This window comes from Venturia canescens, chromosome 11, assembly GCF_019457755.1.
Source record: "Venturia canescens isolate UGA chromosome 11, ASM1945775v1, whole genome shotgun sequence".
NCBI classification, from domain to species: Eukaryota; Metazoa; Arthropoda; class Insecta; order Hymenoptera; family Ichneumonidae; genus Venturia; species Venturia canescens.
Window position 1 is genome coordinate 6,841,051 of NC_057431.1, and position 20,935 is coordinate 6,861,985.

Below are 20,935 nucleotides of genomic sequence, written 5' to 3' on the forward strand. Positions count from 1 at the left end.
TCGGTAGTTCGTTTGAAACGATTGCTCAAAAATTTGTATTCTTCTATTTCGAATATATGACCGAGACCCTTAAAAAAATCATGAAGCGATAGCACGAGCCAGGTGCCAGAAAAACGAACTAACATTCCAGATTTTGTCTCGTCGATATTGGAATATTTTGGAAATAAAAGATATCAAAATGTCGTTCAAATTGAACGATTCCGAGCGTGGTTTTTTGGATCCTGAATTTTTTTCTACTCGCACGAAAAATAACGAAAAAATATTGTAATTTCTTAAATCCAAATCAAACGACTTCCGGAGCAACTAGCCTAGTTTTTTAATAATACAAAACAAAACAACACAACAATATTTGTGTAAATATGTTTTAAGAATTTCATTTATTTCCATTGGTTTAATTCTCTAGAAATGAGGATGATTTCAAATTCAAAAATGAGGAGAAATCAACCAATCTCGAGTATCGACACGCTGCACGTTTTACATTGTCTTTTTGAAACTTTGCATTGGATCACTGACTGGGAAGAGATGGCCACAAAATTGTAAACTGGATTCCTGAAGTGGGCCAGTCACTTTGGAGAATGAAAAAAAAATTTTTTCACAAAAAATTGAGCTTCCATGATTCTTTTTCAATTTTTGCATAAATTGATTTGAAAAAAGTCCACCTAGTCAGAGAATGGTGCCTAGAAGATGTTGATGTTACTCATTTCTCTATTATTTTAGTACGCTTGTATTTATTTCTCAATGTCGTTCGATCGAAATTGGAAAGTTAACTGTGAAGGGGTTGAGCTCGTCTGGAGGCCATAAAACAAGGTATTTATGGGGAATGTGACGTGTTGGGTACAACGAGGTGAATAGTGGAGGAGCATAATATGCCACGAGGCAGTTGAAGGGGAAAGTAGTTTTAAGGCAGGCATTGAAAACGTAGTTGGGTGCGAGGCGAGATACCTTTGGCAATATATTTGTGTGCATACGTACATTCAAATTCAATATCTTCGAGGAGACTCTGATAAGCGAATTCATATCGCCGAGGGATTCGAATGGAGCTGGGGGGGGGGCTTTAAGGTCTCATCTCAAAGCTCCATCTACCGTAAAGCATTGCAGTGCATCGTATCTTCGTTCCTCTCTTTCTCCTTCAATTCCCATTTTCATGCTCTTCTTTGTCTAGTTTCTTCGAGGCTTTTCTTTCTGGTGCACAATGCTGAGGCATTCGTGTGATTATGATTCATGTTCGAGAGGTCGCTTTAGACTTGCGTTCACTCGGCGATCATCGAAAATCTGGGGGATGACAACGGCCAGCGGACGAAACGAGGAGCTTCGAGATTCCTGGCTTCTGAAGTCTTCGATGCTGGCTTCCACAGTTTTGTAGCCTTTCGATCCGGAAAGTACTGACTTGGTTTAAAAGTGCCTCATTCAATGACAACTATAATTACACGAGCTTGGAATTCGCGAGGGCAGTTATCGAGTACGAACTCGAATGGGGACTCAATGAAATGAATATTGACGTGGCTTTTGATGCCTGGAGTGATGAGCTGATGATTGAAATCCTATACACAGTAGCGGAGACTCGTGAACGTCTTCTCCGGAGTGTCCTACAATCGCCAGATGGAGTCGCCAAAGGAAATCTGTAGAACAAGGATCGATTAAGTATCCAAGTGCACAGGTAGCTTGAGCTTTTACGAGGAAGCTTTGATTCAAGGAAGAAAAGAGGTTGGACAAAAAATTCCCGGATAAAAGGATGAGCCCGGTTATTCCGGGATTTTTAAGTGACGCTCTCCGTCATTTCTGCCCTCAATGTTCCCCGAAGCGTGAAACAGCCGACACAGTAATAATTCCGTGGAAGAGGTTTTTCCCTGGGAAAGGCTGCGATGCTGACGCAGAGGGAAAGCGGAAAACTCCTGAGACTCTTCCATTAAGCCGGTGACAAAAGAAGCACCAAAGTGGGATAGGACGCCGGTGTATGTGCGAAGGGAAGTGTGGTTTGATCTCAATTTTTCTTTTTCCCCTCGTGCTAGGACGCCGCTAGGTCCCAATGATAATTAATCATATTCGCAGGCTCGGCCAGGAGCCCCGGATAGCACGAGTAGCAATTTCAGGAGGTCACTTGTAAAAACAACTCTTTCAAGGGTCTGGAGGATTTACAGGTTCGCCATTGCTACTTTAACACTCTCGTAGCCTGCGCTTGGCTGGGCTTCGCACTTAATTCCGTTCTCAGTACGCCGCCTGCTTCGAGAGCCGAGCCAGAGAGTGGAGCATCTTAAGGAAGTTTACGCGAATCCAATGGAAATCGAAAGTTCCAAATTTAAGAGTTTAAATTTTAAAATATGCTAGAAATATGAAGCTCGCGTCCATTCCCGGAATTATTATATGAAAAATTCCCCGAGGGAAAAAAAGGTTGGGACAAGTACATTGATGGTCCCTTGTTTCCTGATCATATAACGAAAAACGTGAAAAAAATTTCATTAAAAAAATTATGGAACCAACCGTGAATAATTTCAACACAACGATTGGAAAAAAATTCACAAATCACGAAAAAACATCATATTTTAAAAAATATAAATCTAATTATTTTTTAATTGTCAAAAAAATCAAACAAAAGGCAAGAAATATAAAGCCGAAACCGCGCCTGAAAACATTTTGGAAGCCTCATTCTTACCTTATTCTAGCAGCTAAATCAAGTGACAAAAAATTCCATCTAAGTTAAGTGCAGCATTAAAATTTACAATTCGATAGGATCTACCGTCCAGTTGTCGAGAAAACAATTGACGAAAATCACACTTTTTTAAGGGTTATACACAGGCTCTTATGGCAGGCACACTTCCTGTGCGACGATTTGGATTTAAGAAATAGGATCCCCCCAACTTTAGAGCCAAGAACGAGAATGAGAAAACAGAATGTTTTCAGATATCAATGATGTCTTGAGAAAGCCTCGTTACCGGTGAAAATCGCTTGGAAATGGAAGAAGACAAAAACTTGTTCGAGGTTAACGAGCGACACAAACGGTGGAAGGTTTGACAACACCATGTGCCAGCTGCTTTAAAATAAAGATATACATACGCCTATAAATAGAAAATGGCTGTTGTCACATTTCGCTTGAGGATTTCACTACGAAAGTATTTAAACCACTGTCATAATATTAAAAATGAATCAACCTCAACAAATAAGTTGCGCATTATTTTAACAATTGCGAGAATAGATTTGAATAGATTCGTCCATAATAATGAAAAGAGCAAAAGTTCAGTTGCTTTTTTGGATCACAAGTAACGAATGATCTTCCTTGAATCAGTGCTTTGAATTTACCTTGGAGAAGGTTCCCCCTGGTGGCCTGGACGGATCCGTTAATTCCAAACTCATCGGCGCCGCTCCCCTCGCCGCTTCCGAATTACTTGAGAGACTATTGTAGTCGATTCCACCGAAGCCCCCGAGTTGCAATGGCAACCCTACTGAGTGTCATTCGATGTTTATCAAAGTGGGCGTGTCAGGTCGATCAAACGATCAATGGCGATAGGATTTGGGTTCAGGCATTGGGTTCCCCGTTGGAAGCTTACCCTGACCGAAAGGAACGCCAGTCGCCTGGGCCTGGCCCAGGTTCCCATACTGAGCCAGCTGAGTCAAGTATTCGCCGCTGCTGATTTGGCCAAGCTGCGAGTACTGATTGGCCTGCGCACCAGCCATCTGGCCAGCTTGTCCCAGGGGCGTAAATCGCGTCTCACGCTCAAGTTGGATAAGATTTCCGGCGAAGTTAACCGGCGGCACGTTTCCAGCTGGTTGGAGAGAAGATCGTTTAGCGTTGGAGCACGTCGCAGATATTAAATGTCCATCGAGCCAATGGAGCAAGCGGATTGGCCAACTCACGCGTATATCCACCGCTGATCTCGAGACCCTGAGAGTTTGGTGAGAGATAAGAAACCTTCTGCACATCCGGGCTCGCGACGTAGTTGACGGTTGGCCCGGGCTGCATCGCCGGGAGACCAGCAATCTTCAACTCGGGTAGAACTGTGTATTTTGCAGTTTGATGACCGTGTTGATGAATCAATGGAACTGCTTGGATCTGGTTGAAACTTTCAGGCTGAAGTGAATTCCTGAAGGTGTATCTCACCTTGGCATCCTCCGGAATCCGGTACTTGAAGACGTAGTTCAAGAGTGCCTCGGGCACTTCCGGTCTCGTATCGCTCGGGAAATAGGAACTTGGTGAGGACACGCCGTTCGTTTCTTGCCTGGAATCACGAGGGGCAATGTGATCAAGCGCGGATCAAAGAATGCTTCGAGCTCGTCCTCGGGAGCTCTCACTTCCTCAATTCCCGTCATGGGCTCTGCTGATCTCGTTAAATCGTTGACGGAATGGCTATTCTGTGTCGACGTAGCAACATTCCTCGGCGTTTCTCATCGTAAATCTTCGCGTAACTATCTAGCCTGTCATTGGTCATTCGTTTCACAAGCATTGAGTTCGCGCCAGGACTCTGTGTCTTTCTATGAATTTTGGATAGAGAGCTTTGTTCAGCTAGTCTGGCTCGAGCTCGAGGGAAGTTAACGAGAGAGTTACGACGACTTCGATACAGGGCGAGAGAGACTGAGGCGAACGGGAACGGGAAAACCGATAAAGAAGTAAGAGCACGATCTCGCCCAAGAGAGAGAAAAAATAAGAAAGTCTATCGTACTTGGAGGCGTGAAGAGAATTGGACGCTGCTCCGTGAGCTTGTTGCACACCAATATCAGCATCCACCCCGTTGATTCCCATCGGGGAATGCGACATTGCAGGTCCTCCAGAGGTGAAAAGCATTTTGGGCGTGACACTCGTGCCCCCGGATGTTGGAATGGTGACCCCACTCGACGTTGGATTTGTCGCTCCACCATCGACCAGCTAAAAGCATTTGGAAATTAATGTCACCCTTCGATGTACATCCATCTCCCACGAGCTGCGTTACACATCTCTAACTCTTCCGAGTCTTCCCATCGGTCTCTATCCCTCACCAAGAATTGGAGATCCGTCGATGCACACCTTTCAAAGGGAATACCAACCGGGATCAATATTTGTGGATACCATAAAACAAAGCTGACCAAACGCGAGTCTCTCTTACACATCAGTTATCATAATGAACGGAGCTGCTGTTGGACGCAGCATTAACTTCAATCCCGGCGGCTTCGTCAATGGGGTTTTACTAGCTGCAGATTGTCCAATCGCACAGCAACATTTCAAATTCATTTAGTTTTCATGTCTTCATTATTTTCGAGGAACAGAGCAAAATCTGAATCGATTGATTCTCGGGTTATTATTTTTAACCTTAACCCTCAAAGCATACACTAGTGCGAGTTCGCATCAGTGGAACTTGAAATCCAGAGTAACATCCGAGGTCACTTATTTCAATGAGTTTCTTTCGTCATTTAAGTATCGATGGTTAGTTTAACTGTGACTACTCCATCGGGCAGCAAATTTTACCCCAAAATCATCTACTTGTGTCTGCATTTTGGATTCTATTTTCAGTTAGGATTCAAGAAGATTTCAAACCATGATAACTCAGGCGGTAATGAAGGCTTCCAGGCAGGGCAAAGTCGTCACCAGTCGCGATAGAAAGTTCATTTAAACTCGAGGATCAATTACAACACAATCGCTACCTCTAGGATGAAAAATTACGCACGTTTTCGTTCGTCTGCTGTTGGTTAGTGCTATGACTTATTGTATTTCCGGATTGAGGCTCTACGCTAGGCGTAGCACCAACGTCTGGAGCTCGGGTTACGGCTATGTGACTCGCAGTGATAGTGGATTCACTTGCCGGCGGACTACTCTGAATGGCATGTTCCAAAAAGTTAGGTGCTTGTGTCGAAGCTGTTGTGGAGAGGTCCGAGATGCCCATTGACGATGGCATTCTGGGAGGATGATCCTCCAGCGGTAGAATGGCCGAGGGTATGGAGGCATAGCCCAAGCCATGGTTTCCTGTTCCGCAAGGATTAGTGCAGTGAGAGATGGAAGAGAGAACTTTTTGGGAGGCTGCTTGAGACGGTGGTTCGTGAACTTACCGTACTTCAAATAATTGGAATGTCCGCCAAAGGAGAGAGGCTGACGATGTTGGTGCTCTTTGTTGAAGCGATGCTGAGCCTCGGCGAGTGTTTGACTTTCTTGGGTGAAAAGAATTTCGTCTTTGAAGGGTCTGGACTCTTCTCGGAATGGCCTAGGCTCGTTTCTCAGCGGTCCTGATTCCTCTCGGAAGGGTCTCTCTTCCCTGAATCCGGTCGGCTCTTCTCTGAAGGGTCTAACATCGTTCCTGAAAGGCCTGATCTCTTCGCGGTAGTGCCTGGGCCCCTCGAACGTGCGAGTTTCTTCTCTGAAGGGTCTTGGCTCATCTCTGTACGACGATTCCCTAAAGTGTCTAATTTCTTCTCTGAAGGGCCTCGATTCCTCTCTGAAGGGCCTGGGACCTTCGCGGATTCCCCGAGCGTCATCTCGGAAAACTCTTTCATCCCTGAACGCCCTCAAATCTTCTCTGAAGCGGCCTTCGTCCTTGAACAGTCTGGCCTCATCCCTAAAGGGCCTCGCCTCGTCGCTGTACGTTCTCAGCTCTTCCTTGAAACCCGCTCGATCTTCATCCTTGAATCCGCCACGTCCCTCGTCTCGGAAGGTTCTGCCCTCATCACGCGCGCTGAATGATGGACGATAGTCGCGAAACGACTCTGGACGGTACGTCTGATGCTGTCCAGGCGCTGGTCCCGTCTCTCGGAAAGATCTGGGCTGCTCCCGGTATGGCAAATCTTGGTATAGTCTTGATCCTCCAAAGTTCCGAAAATCCACTGCGAAACCAGGAGTCGCTTCTCGATGACCGCTGACAACCGCGGTGGTCGCGATCAAGATCATCTGACACAATGAACGTCACAAAACTAATGATTTCATCATCACATCCAATTGAAAGAGTCCCTTCCAGGTAGGGAAAACCACTTATTAAGGTTGTCCAATACCAAAACCCGATTTCTTACGGAAATTTTGAAAAAAATATATGTTGCGCAGAAAAATCTAACGAATCGATTAAAAAAAAAAACAAAAAAGTAGTTCTACCGTTCAGTTTTTCCGATATTTCAAGTCAAAGTTCTGTGGTTTCTTCATATCTGAACACATGGTAATCGTCAAACAAAAAATGTGAACCGAAATAACTCGAGAACGGTTCTTACCATTTTTATTTAAAAAAACACAGTGTTAGAGTATCTTCTGAAGAAAAAATTTAAAAAGAACATGATCTACCGTCTAGTTTTTGAGAAAAAAATGATTGTAATAGAAATCGTATGAGAATTTGAGTGGGAAAATTTCAAGGTCGCGACAGGGCAACGCTGTCGAGTGAGACGGGTAATGACGATCACTATACTTTAGGGCGCCGCGCTCGTTTCAAGCAGTTGCCTGTGTACAATGTTAATATTAGTAAAATATCGTAAAGATATATTTTTTACTGATAATTAACGAAATTTGAAGGATTTTTGGGGCATATTTCACAACGAATAATGTTCACACAGAAAGGGGGCTGAACCCTATTTTTTATACGGCACTTGGCCATCGAACTACGTTAAATTTTTTATATTTATCCAAAAATACATAAAACTTAATTCGTTCAAGATTCCTTCTTTCTTCCGAAATATCTGTATCTAGGAATCTGCATCGGATTGAAATTGCAGTAAAAATGAAAAACTCGACCAATTTCGAAGCGGTGCCCGTAGTCGCTCAATTTTTCATAATTATCAAATCACAACAAATCACACTCCATTTATTCGCGAGAGAGTAAAAGAGCAAGCTTCTCAAATTTGCGAAAGAAACGAGTCCCTTGACATTTCCTTTGGTACCCCATATCTCGTGCCCCGGTCAGGCCATCTCGAAACCCGAAGCTCCACTCCGAGTGTCCTAACGACGATATTTTCTTCTATTATTTTTCAACTTACCAGTCCTCTCATTATGGAGTATCCGTAATAATTCACTAAAAGATAGAAGCGCGTCGGTATCTCTTTGGCGAAGTCAACACCGTGCTTATTGCCGAGTGGTTTGAGAACTCTCTGTGGCCGATGAATCGACTGGTGCTTGCTTATATAGCCGTTCCATAATCCAGAGTACTCTCGATTTCTTCAACGCTGGATGGATTCTCGTTTTCGTTGCTGGCTCCCCCATCCGATGATCCCCCTGCAGCTTATTCCACTCGCTCGTGTTCGACTCCGATGGACTATTCGCTTTCAAAACAAGAGGCTCGTTTCTTTCGCTCGGCAGTGGAGCGTCCGAGGCTGCAGCAGGGTACGACGTCGACCCACACCCGGTGAGTATTCCACCTCTTGCTCGCTCTCGACTCTTCTGTCTTGCGTGCCACTCGATCTCTTCTAACTTCAAAGCCCCTCGCAGATGCTCACGTTCCGGACGAGTTCCAGCCTACGAACCGGATAACCACGCGCGTTCCTCTTCCGTTATTGTGTACGAGTCACGTACGTACGCGCCGAAGGGGGAGAAAAAAATGAGATCGGATGTAGCGCGAGTGACTGGCTGATCCGCGGTGTAAATAAAACCCGGCGGGGCATTGACGTTGATCGGATTTTCAAATGAACTCGACATATTGCGAGCACGAGGTTCCGCTCCTTCCCACTCGGCCTTCCCCTCTGCTGAATAAAACTGTGTCTGCCCTCGCGGTGATTTCGCGGGTGCCTGAACCTCCAAAGGCCCCCGGTGCACCGCCATTTAAATAAAAACTTTTCCTCTCGAATGGACGGCCCAAAATCTCATGCTAAGTCTCAGAAACCTACTGGAAGGCCTTTCTTCCAAAGACAGTGACTCGCTCGGCTCGCTCACAATCTTGTTTTTCTCCTGACTGCCTTTCAAGTTCAAGATCCGCTTAACGAGCCAGCCTGCCATCCGCACACCCGTTGCCACTCCATTAGGCTCGTTCTCCGTTCGGCGTGATCCAGGCGACTTGATCGCCTCCTTCAGAACTTTTATGAAATCAGGGCTCCGCATTATACGGTTGCCGAGGCAACGGAAGAGCTGGTGCGAAAACCCCGATGAGTCGCTACCCCCAATAGAATCGAATCGGACTTGAGACTTGAGACCGCGAAGCAATCGTTTGTGATGAAGAAAGCCAATGGAAGCTTGGCCCGGATGAGGCACGAATGCTCCAGGAAAATTTGAATCAGGTCAGACCCCTGCAGGAGTTTGAGCCGAGAAGTGACTCATTTCCAAAATCATACCTTCCCAGTACCGCAGTGAGGAGCTTGCAGCATCCTCGAATTCGGCACGAGTGCTTCAGATTGAATCTTCGAAATCAATTTCCTCCGGAGGAAGGACAGCGCAGAGGAGTCTGGTGGGTCAGCATACGTCGCAGTTTAATAGTCCCGGTGAGTTTAGGAGTGGAACGGGTCATATCACGTTCGTGAGCTGTTACGGTAGAGACTCCGTGGATGAGGTTCGTAAAGCTCGCTTGGAAAGGCAGCTCTGGAACGGGAGGGAAAGGGGACTGGACTGGACCAGGGGACCGGGTGTGGCTTAGGCACGAACCGCGCGAGACTTCTGATAGTTTGTCCACTGAGTAAACTTCTGATGTTTGCCTTTTAGGGGCGTAGCAGAGCATCAGTGCTCTGGCTCTTATCACGATGAAATATGGCCAGGTTGGAGAATCGGTACGGAGCTCGAAGCCGCTCGTCTCTTGCTCACCCGAGAGCGAGAGAGAGGGCTGGAGACACGCTCTTGTCGAGCGAGCATTCCGCTGCTGGTGAGGGACGAGAAAACTCGTGTGATATGAGCTACCAGCATCGTTTGTACATTTGTACAGGCTCGCTCAGATGTCCAGCAGGATATTTACAGTGTTGTTCCATCACAAGATGTTCGAAGGGGTTGAGCTGGGTGAGGGGGGCACTTTGGCTTGGACAGGGAAGAGCTGATGGGTCTGCCATAAAAATAGTTCAATATTTAAACGAAGCCTCGCGCAGGAAAACAGTTGATAATCAGGAGGTTTGCATTAGTGGACACTGCAGCATCGAGTTGGCCGGATTACTTGGAAGTGTTGATCTTGAGCTTGTACAACTGTTGACACACGCTTCAGATTGGTTGATGAGTCCAATGATCCGTCAACTCGGTTGGACTGGTCGTCGTCTTAGGATGCTGGGTTTAAGGACGATCGATCACCAGGTCGAATCCAAGATTCTGGCCTGAAATTTTAACGTCATGTGGATGAATATTTTACGTGGCGATTAGCAAAATTTGAGCTAGATCGAGCATCTAGTCATGTAATTAAACTGCGAAGTCGAGCATTTTGAGGCACCGAATACGCGACGCTTGTGGAAAAGATCGACCGGAAGTGCCACGAAGACGGTTTTTCTCGCCCAGAGTCCAAGATCATTCATTAGAAAATCTACTTTAGGACAAATGGATCATTGAGAATTTGGTAAAAAATAGAAAAATCGTACCTCACCAACTCTTGTCACAAATTACTGTGCCACGAAATACTTCAATAACGATGCTTCTTAAAATCGGCAATACGAATATTCAACGCCGGTAAAATCGAATCGGAACGGCCACGAGTAAAATAATTTTAGGCTCCTTTTTCGCTCCGATCAATCATGCCTCACTCGGATGGCTTTGATTACTGGGTCGAATTGATTTGATGGCCAGGCTCGGTCAAGCAGGCCGACGGGCCGGAGCAGTGACCTTGGACTTCTGAAGCGCCCTGTAAACACGCGTATAACTATGACAACAAAAGGTGTAAACATGAGGGTACCTGAAGGCGGAAGGCTCATGATCCAAGACAGTTTGTAAAAGCTATCAAATCACACGACACTGCTCGCGGGTAGCTAAAGATTGTACAAACCTTAAAGAGGGACGAGACCGTAAAAACGTGGGCCCAATCTCCCCGGACGTTGTCTACCACTCCACTCCAGGCTACTCCACTTCAAGGTTGTTACTGTGGCTTCAATGAGCCTCGCGTTTGATTTCACCCTCATCTTTCGATCCGTCTTTCGTCAAGCCACTCATCCAGTGCTTTACGATGCCCCGGATGTCTACTGTTTGAGCGAGATACTGTCTGACACCGATTAAGGCGTTGACAGCTCCGTGCGGGATGTTTTTATCGCCGGGATGCTTGCGGCTGGCTCGATCTTATCGTTGCACATAAACATTGGGATTCTCAGAGCCACGAATTCGGACGATTCATACTATTAATTGATCCGGGGTTCTTAAGGCCGGAGCTTTTCTCGTGCGTTAAAAACTCCTGCTCAGCTCACAGGCTATTATTTCTCGAAGCTTATCATCAACGAAGCGTGCGTTTATCTTCCAGCCGAAGCGACACTTTCCTCCTCAAAGTTAGGACCCTCAATTTTGTCACTTGGCTCACTCGTCATGCTCCCTGTCTCGGCCCTCAAGAGGGAACTTAAAAAGAGGAGGGCGCGAGGAATTAAAGGACGGATGTCTGGTGCTCTCAAGCAACGCGACAAGCTCTCGTCCAATCAGAACGTTCGGTTGGCTCTCTCGCCGAGGTTTTCTCAACACAATATTCCCTCGGAGAGCTTTGCAAATCGAAACAGCTGCTCGCTGAGGGCTTAAGGCTTGGTGACGTAAGCTTGGCAGGCCCAACGTCGTCTTCGTGGATTAGGCATCGCTCTCAACGCAGTTCGAGTTTCGGCTGAGGGATTTTCACGAGCAATCCACTCTCCGGAGTCTTCATAGTAAAAACTTTTGATCGAGACACCGAAACACGTTGAAGATATTATTGTCCGGTTAAACTTTTCTCCTTATTCTCAACTCGCCTTCTCGCTTCCACCAACTGCGTAACTTCGGAGCTGTGAAGTTGGAAAGGATACCAGCGGACCGTTAAAAGAAGCGCGTCGTTTCTTCCACTCGGCCACGATCACCCACGATTTATGCTCAAATACTTTTGTCCATTTTTTTACCAAGATTTACTTCAGGTTCTTCCTCCTCGGACAAATCGAACGCGTTTCGATAATCGCTTCGCCTCCTCCAATCCTGTATCGCGTGTGAATTGAAGCTTTTACTTCCGATAAGTTTTCCTCTTTTATTCTGACGAGAGAAACTCTCCTTTGAACCCGCACGGCCACCGCTTCTGTACGGAACGAGTATCTTCTCCAAAGCGCATTATTTTTATCGCCAGGAGGCTTCTCCCGATATAACGCGAGCTTACGCCAGTTTTTCCTTTCCACTTCTTATCTTTTTCCTTATTCTCGTAAGAAAAATAACGCTCGCTTTCCCCATTCTCGTGTATCTCTCCTCGCCCTTTTTTCATTCGAACGAATAATTCGTCGTCGTTATGCACTCGTTCGATTAAGGTAGTTCATCGACGATACGATTTTTTTAAAAAAAAACCTCGAAATATAATAATACACAGGGGTATAAATTTACGAAAAAGTACACGATAATAATGAAGTATGTAACGAAGGTCTAGGAAGTAATTCGAGACGATTGTCTTACTAGTAATAAAAATATATTACCTTAAAGATTTAACGAAATTGGTAATGAGAACTCGTATTTACTTATTTCGACATTTTCTTTCTTCTTGACTGATTTTTTACACAAAAATGATGAAGATTTATTTATCATTTTGAATTTTGAATTAATAACTCTGACATTAATTTAGAGTGATTATATCTTGAGGAAGTAAAGATCGAAACAATTCAGAAACTCATAAAATACGATCCCACTGGCATGATCTACCTTAAGGAGAAGGAAAAATTGATAAAAATTTGTACCAATTCGCAGCTCCACTTTGCTTTTCCACGTTTGATAGAAATTTCGAAAATTCGCGCTTTCTCTGAACCTCGAATTTTCTCACGTTTTTCCACTCCCCACAGCTCGTCTCCTTTCGACCCAATTCATAAAACTCCCTCGAACGATCTTACTGACGTCAAAATACTTATCAAAAAGACTCAAATATTTTACATGCACGCTTTGTTTTCAGAGATGAAAGAAGAGACAAAGAGACATGCAGTGATTCACTCTCTTTTACTCTTCTTCATTTGTTACATTCCATTTTCACTGTGAGAATCCGCATAGCAGAAATTTTCCAAGGAATTCCTCGACATCTACATCGCGCCGAGCCACCTGGCATCTACCAAGCTCTCTTTCTTTCTCAGCAGAGAGGTCGGGCATTCTTAAAGACAAAAATGTTCCCGATGTTTTATATTCAAAATAAGAAAATACAAAATTCTCCAATAAGTTTGTCGTCGTTTATTTGCTTCGCCCTGATGTACACGACTCGTGTACTGTTGCCAAAAACACATTTTTTTCTAAAATTAAAACATATTTTGCCTCGTTTGTTGAAATATAAATAATGCAAAATAAAAACAAACATTTTGTGCATGAAAATGAAACTTTCTTATTAGAACAGCATCGAATTATTTATCAACGTTATTCGTACAATAGTTTTTCAATTCAATTTTTTTACGAATGCTGAAAAGGTCAAGACCGTACAGTGATTCTTCGTGGTGTCGAGATCAGCAAAAAGAAATGTGGTACTGGAGCGACGAGCTGGCTAAATCCGGTCGTAGCAGAATCGAGATACTTTCACGCCTAATGAGTTTTGTCGAAGAAGGAGAAATGGATGCAGTCGCGTTAACTCGATCACTGAACTCGACCTTTTTCTTCCCAGTTTTTCTTAATCACCACCTCTCTATCTCCCTTCCTCTTTTCTCTAATTGCCTTGCGTCTAAGAATGGGACAATCAATACTGGAATTATCGTAACACTGATAGAACAGATGGACATCAGATAACTTCGATCTGGTAATATGAGAGTAGTTATCGTAACGATTGAAACTATCAAAAAGTACGATTCATTTCTATCGTTTCGTTCTCTTATCAGCTTCGATATCATCAATCATTTATTTCAAATTCAATAATTAACCTCCTGCTTTAGAAATTCGAAAAAATCTATTGTTTTTGGTAATTTTTTTGGGATGGACGGAAATAACTGACCGCAGCGAACTTTTCGGCATTGATTTAAGGATATTTCGAGAGTACAAAAACATTTTTTAATGTGAGAAATACTAATTCGTACGTCGTTTATGAGCGAAGTCTGATTTTCGAAGTTTTTCAGCTGTGTACAATGCGGATATCGTAATTATTGTCTGGAACAAAAATTCCAAATTTTTTTCCCATTTTCGTATTGTTTCCTTCCTTATGAACCTACAAGAACCTGAAAAAACTGTGAGATTCTATATTTTTAGCGAGTTTGAAAAAAAAAACTTTCTTAAGTACAAGAATTCCACTCCAATGCGCTGTAAATATGAAATTTTGCAATTTTTTGGGTCTTTATAGGTTCATAACGAAGAAAAATAAATGAAAATGAAATGAAAATTTGGCATTTTTGTTTCAGACAATAATTACGATCTAAATAATTACGATAAGAATGAAAAATAAAAATTCAATTTAATTAAACAAAATGATATGAAATAAAAATTAAAAAAAAAAAAGAGATAAAAAAATTAATATTTAAACAAAAAGTTAGGATGAAAATCGATTTTTCATTTTAATATTATTCGAAGGAATTGATGAAAATTCTTCGTAATTATTTTGGCTTGAATGTTGAACGATCAGACTTTCGGTTTACGGTTACATTTTTGTTCCATTTCCATTCTTGAAATTGTTTCTTTAATCCTTCTGGTGGCGTTTTGGGATCGAACCTTTGAAAGTTTTTCTGCCAGTTTGCAGCGATCCTCCAGGGTGCTTTTACCGTGGATAAAATTCTCTAACTGTAACTAGCTTTTGCGTATTGATGCGAGACCCTCGTTAGAACAACTTTTGTGCAGTGACTCCGCGCGACGATCGTTATCGAAAGCTCGTGAGTAGGAATCGAGCTTGAGTGGAGTACGGTTATGGCAGGATATCATTAACGAGGATTATAGCGAAAAGAGTAGAAAGAGATTTGTTGGGCCACCGAGAGATAGTGAAACTCGATAATTCGCACTCGAATATTTTGACTTTTTCCTTTCGTTGTCCAAATGTTGAGATTATTCTCTTATTTTTTTTCTTCAAATTCAACTATTTTGCATCGCAATAAAAGATTCTGGAAACTCCAATCGAGTGAGAGCTGAGCCCCCATTTTTCCATGGACGACGATCAGGATAATCGGAATTTAAATATTTTAAAGTTGTTCGATACCAAAACCCGGCTTCTTACAAAAATTTTTAACAAATATATGTCGCGTAATATATAAAAAAATTGTTTTTTCAATTCTGTTTCTTTCTTTTTTTTTTCTTTCAATAAATAAACAAACAAAAATCGTTAAAAATTCTGAACAAGCTCAGCAACGTTTGAAATTATTCTCTCCAATTTTAAAAGAGAATTTCGAAAAAAAAACTAGCACAAATAAAAAAAAAAAGGATTTCGAGTTTCACAGCATCCCCAGCAGACTCAATAATCCCCTGTTCCCCTCCCTTCCTCCCAATTTACCATGGCCATTAGCACAACTTTGCAATTTGATGTGAAATTCGAAAGCTCCCATTGAAATAGTGAAAAATGGTGAATATTTAGCACTTTTTTCTCGTCGATTGATTGCAGACGGTGAAAAATATAGCGGGAAAGATTAAGCCCACAATGTATCCGTTAAATCGGTGATGACAGTGAGATTTGAAGGCTCGTGCAAACTAAACGTCAAAATACGTTCGGTTTTCAGTGAATGCAGTCACGCGCTCAAATATTTTGCTCTGTATGCCTCGAAAGCGTAGACCAACACAGGCGAAGCATAGTTCGATCGGGAATAAGCTCCTGTCGAATTGTGTTGCCGAGCTCGGCTCGTTTTGTCGCCCATTTTCCGATGCAGAATCATTCGACCATTTTGTCTCGTACATGCGGGGCTTTCGAATCGTTTTTACAATAATCCGAATGTCCGGGTCGAGCTTCGCACATTTTATCATCATTGCGATTTTCCGTTTCACCGTTTACCGACAATTCCCCCAAATTTCACCTTTTCCATTGCAAAATACTGAAATACCCGAGCATTTTATACACTATTTTTATTTTCGATTTGAGCAAATATTCTCATTTGAAATTCAAATCATTTCCTCCCGGCTAAATATCAACGAGAATAAAAGCGATTTCGCCTCCGAGAAGCTCCGCGATCGAATCGAATTAAGCTCGCGATTAAAGCTCTCCTTCAATTCCCATTCGGTGGCGAGTCCACGATCGTATTCGGAGCGAACTCAAACATTTCAAATTCAAAGCTCCTCCGCTGATTTCCCATTTTTCTTTGGTCGAGGGATCAACGAAATGTCAAAAACGAAAAATATATTCACATGGATTCTTCAACGTTTCCTAGTGCGAAATAAAATTTATAATAAATCGGGCATCCCCGTCATGAAAACTGCATAAATATTTCACTTTCAGAACAATAAATCTCCACATTTTTGAATAATGCATCGGAGCTTGTACAACAAAAAGCTCATCCAAATCGCGTGCCTGCGTAGAGAAGAAAAATAACCTACAAAAAAAAGTCAGGAAGTCAATGATTTTCGAACGATTTTTCCACAATTAAGGAGCAAACCCAAAGTGTACTTTCAAACTCTTCGACGCAAAAAGCTTTTTGCACCCAAAACGCTTTATTCTCGAAACACGATTTTTCAAAACTACACGCAGCATAATTCCAACATTTTCCATTTTTTTTTTAATATAATATTAATACAAAATTTAAAAAAAAAAAAAAACAACAAGTTGAGGAATTTTTTATTCCATTTAAGCATTTATTGTCAAGACTCTTTTTCTCTGTCGAGTATTTGAACCTCTTCGTTCGAACACTCGCGAGCGATACGAAAATGAATATTTTCAAAACCCTCGAGCACTTCACCAGCTATGAGTGTCCAGATTAATTTTTTTGTATTCTACATAACGAGTCACTGCAAAGTACCTCGAATTCACCAAGCCTCGTTGGTGCAAGGCTCTGGTGTCACCATTATCAAATATTTTTCAACAAAAATGTTTCGTTGTAGAGTCAAAAAAATTTCTAAAATCTTCGAGCCTAAAAAAACTGTCGAAAACCTGGTTTTTGAGGCCACTACGCTGGCTCTGCTGCTGCATGCCATTGGAGGGTAAGTTCCCATGAAAGAATTGCATTCGATCGTAACCAATAATTGGATTCCAGTACCAAGATACGAAAAATCGAAAAATGTTGTAGCACGATGATAAAAAAAAATATATTATTCTCGATAACATTGAAAATATTGTAAAATTCGATTTTCAAAGAATTTAAAAAATAACTTTATTCGACCTTCCCAGCAAATTGGACACGCGCGAGCAAACCATTTGCAAATTCAACGCAGAAAAATACTTTTTCAAGAATCTCGATGTTTTTCCGTTCCAGCTATGACGCTTGTGAGAATCCTGGGACGAATAAAAGGTGGAGATGAATCCTCGCGTCGTCGCTTTAAGGTATGGGACAAGACGTCGGATGTTACAGCCCGCTTTCCGTACGCACGGAGGGAAGAGCGAGATAGGAATTGAAATAATATGCAAACAGCTGAGAAAGAGTCGTGATATTGAATGCGGAGTTACTGAGGCATCTTCCGCGTACGTTCGTCTCTCCGCATCGCGTTGTCCTACGTCGCTCGAAAGAAGCCCGCAAGGCGTGTTAGCATGTAAAGCTCGCTGGGAAATGGCGAGGAAATTCTTTCGCCCTTCCCTTTTTCTCGAATACGGGTGCATGTTTGTGTGCATGAGTCATGAATGTACAGATACGTGTTCAAAGAATATTGAGCATTTGTGCGATTCCTGGGTTCTTTTCAATGTCCTTTAAGTCCCTTCTCGCTCCGTTTTGTTCGCACCTTTGCTTTCCTGCAGCGAGTTTCTTTTTCTTCCTCTATATCTTTGTCATTCTCATCCAATATCCTCGCGATAAACAGCATCATTTCTCTCCGAACTCGTGCCATTCGAGGCGAGATATAAAAACTCATTTTTTTTTCTCTCTCTCTCTCTCGATTCGATTTTAGAAAATGACGTCGAGTGACCTGATTTTTCATAGAAATAGACATTTTATTCAGCTTCCGAGAAAAATATGATTTATCTGAAACTCAATTAAGGGGTAGCTGTAGCAGCCTCAAAAAAGGCTTTTCCGACAATTTTTCACGAGATTTCAAAGAAATTATTCTTTTCCACTTATAAACCTTTCCGCCCCATGTTCAAGAGAGCTCAAAGCATATTTCGCCTCTGAAAAAAATCAATTTCTCGATTATTTTACAGCGAATCCAGGCCTTCGAGTTGCGAGTCTCTGATAAGAATAAATACGGATTTCAATGAAGCCTTTCTAGGCTCCTGGCTGCTTTGAACACATGCACAAATAGCGGAGAATTTCGTTAGTCTAATTTGGCAGAGTTGTGAAAGGAGGACAAAGGCCGGTGAAATTCGCTGCCAAAAATTCGCCTTATTCCTGGCTCGGCATCCAGACACACATTCCTCCTGCGCTATAACTATCTTTGCACTTTCGCATATACATTAGCACACGACATATATAGATTAAAGGAGATCCTTCGAAACATTACGCCGGATAACGCCGTAGGTTTCCCCTTAATCCTGTTATTTCGCATCGCCATTCAACTGCGCGAGCTGCTCTCTCACCTCTCGCTCACTATAACGCTCTTTCGAGCCCGTGCCAATTCGTAAATTGCATCGTTTGTCTCTCACTATGCGACGCCAAATATAACGCTTACCTCGCTAAGATAACACGCTACAATCGTGATGAACCAGTGTCTCAAGTAAATCAACATTCATGGGCCTCCTCTCGCGCTCATTCCCTGCAATTGTTCGGGTATAATTTACCAATTAAAACGATTATTGATTGCTGAGCAATTTCAATCTCGTTAAGAGGATGGATCAGTCGGTATATCGTAACCGTAAGTGGGAGAGAGATAACTGCAAATTTCGAGATCGAAATTCTTTGAAACAGTTTGACCGATCGAGGAGGCTGGATCGGGAAGTCAAAATAATCAGAATTTTATCAAATTTGGTGATAACGTTCTTTGACATCGAGTATACAAATACTATTTTTTTCAAATTTTTTTACCACGTGGTTATCGAATAATTGAGCGTTAAATCGAACTTATTATGTACGAGATGTATAACTGGGTAGCACGTCTAAATATCACAGTCAAAATATCACACGAAAAAATATCACGGACAATATATCACCACGACAAAATATCACACGTCAAAAGAGATCACGCACACAAAATCTCACAAGACCAAAAATAACTGACAAAATATCGCATCGATGTATTATATATGGAGGCAAATCACGAATATATCACGAATTAATCGAGACTTAATGTTTGTTTGTGTGGTGATGTATGTGTTTGGCTGTTTGGATTTTTTTGTGTAGAGATGTATGTATTTGTCTGTTTGGATTTGTTTGTGTAGGGATGTATGTATTTGTCTGTTTAAGTTTGTTTGTTTGGGTTTTATTTGTGTAGGCATGTATGGGTTTGTCTGTTTAAGTTTGTTTGTGTAAGAATGTATGTGTTTGTTTGTTTGGGTTTTGTTTGTGTAGGCATGTATGGGTTTGTCTGTTTGGGTTTGTTTGCGTAGGAATGTATGTTTGGTCTGTTTGGGTTTGTTTGTGTAGGGATGTATGTGTTTGTCTGTTTAGGTTTGTTTGCGTAGGGATGTATCTGGGTTTGTTTGTGTAGGGATGTATGTGTTTGTCTGTTTGGGTTTGTTTGTGTAGGGATGTATGTGTTTGTCTGTTTGGGTTTGTTTGCGTAGGGATGTATGTTTGGTCTGTTTGGGTTTGTTTGTGTAGGGATGTATGTGTTTTCTGTTTAGGTTTGTTTGCGTAGGGATGTATGTTTGGTCTGTTTGGGTTTGTTTGTGTAGGGATGTATGTGTTTGTCCGTTTGGGTTTGTTTGAAACCCAAAATAATTTAATTGAAACCTTTGGTGATATACTGTTCGTGTGATTTTTTGTCGGTGATATTTTGTCGGTGTTTTTTTATCGTGTGATTTACAGTCATGGAACCGTATAACTGTATATATGTAAACTCTATACTTATACACGTTAACTTTAGTGTTCAATTACTCGAGAGCTGTGGTAGAAAAGTCTAAAAACATTTATATTGTCTTAAAAATATAGAATTTCGTAGTTTTTTTGGGTTTTTGTAGGTTTGTGTGGAAGGAAAATTCATGAAAATGGAAAAAATTTGGAATTTTTGATGCAGATAAACAGCGCACATCAAACGATTTTTTATTACTTTGAAAATGACAAAATGCTGTCCCTTTTCCCAAAAACGTAACTTTGAGAAAACCCCCTTTAAACGAAGGCAGCCGAATAAACGTCGCTCAAAAGTACACTTGGACTGCTCACATCTTTATAAAATTTTAGTACCATACTTTTAAATTATGTATACTTTAAAAATTTAAAAAAAATGGAATAAAAAAATAATCGATTTTTGAATATTTTATTTGGGTAAACCCCTTAAAGTACTCGGCTCAAGGATTTGCGAGAGATTCCTTATCGGGAAATACACTCTCGTAAAGTTTTCCTGGAAACCGGGCTCGTGAAATTCGTTGTGTAACGCGACAAAATATTGATAGAGTATTTGGAAAAGAAGAATTAGTAGGATTCGTTCGACGAGGGGGAGAAACAGGGGTGAATAAATTTGTTTCTTCACATATAATGGAAGTGAAAACGTAAACGGTCGTTGTGTTGAGAATTCGAAGGAAATCGACAAGAAGCATGTCTAGGAAGGAGCCTCTGCTTTGGGGACATTTTCAAATGGATAAATGAGCGGAGCCCTTAAATCCTAATTTATTTAATGAAATTTTGTCAAAATCCAACGGAATGTGTTTGAAAAAATGAAAATTTAGGTCGTTGAAGGAGCTTAAAAACGTTGAATAAAATCAATACTCGGATGCACGCTTGGAAAAAATATTATTCGAGCGAAATGAAATTGAAACGTAACAGCTTATTTCAATAGCTGAACTGCTTTTGAAGTTTACCCGACCGG

At 42.0% G+C, this 20,935-nt stretch overlaps 1 protein-coding gene across 2 annotated transcripts; it reads right to left on the bottom strand.

Moving 5' to 3' along the window:
• Nucleotides 1-103: 103 nt before the first annotated feature.
• On the bottom strand, nucleotides 104-8,000 carry LOC122417972 (uncharacterized). 2 transcript variants are annotated; one of them, XM_043431930.1, is made up of 8 exons: nucleotides 7,909-8,000; nucleotides 6,010-6,841; nucleotides 5,631-5,926; nucleotides 4,653-4,855; nucleotides 3,850-4,211; nucleotides 3,543-3,758; nucleotides 3,295-3,434; nucleotides 104-1,619 (listed from the first exon to the last, which is right to left on the bottom strand). In XM_043431930.1, the coding sequence occupies exons 1-8, from the start codon at nucleotides 7,918-7,920 to the stop codon at nucleotides 1,587-1,589; spliced, it is 2,094 nt and encodes a 697-aa protein (XP_043287865.1). In that variant the 5' UTR covers nucleotides 7,921-8,000; the 3' UTR covers nucleotides 104-1,586. The 2 variants fall into 2 exon arrangements, with proteins under 2 accessions (XP_043287865.1, XP_043287864.1); XM_043431929.1 differs by having other exon boundaries at nucleotides 3,295-3,437.
• Nucleotides 8,001-20,935: the final 12,935 nt, after the last annotated feature.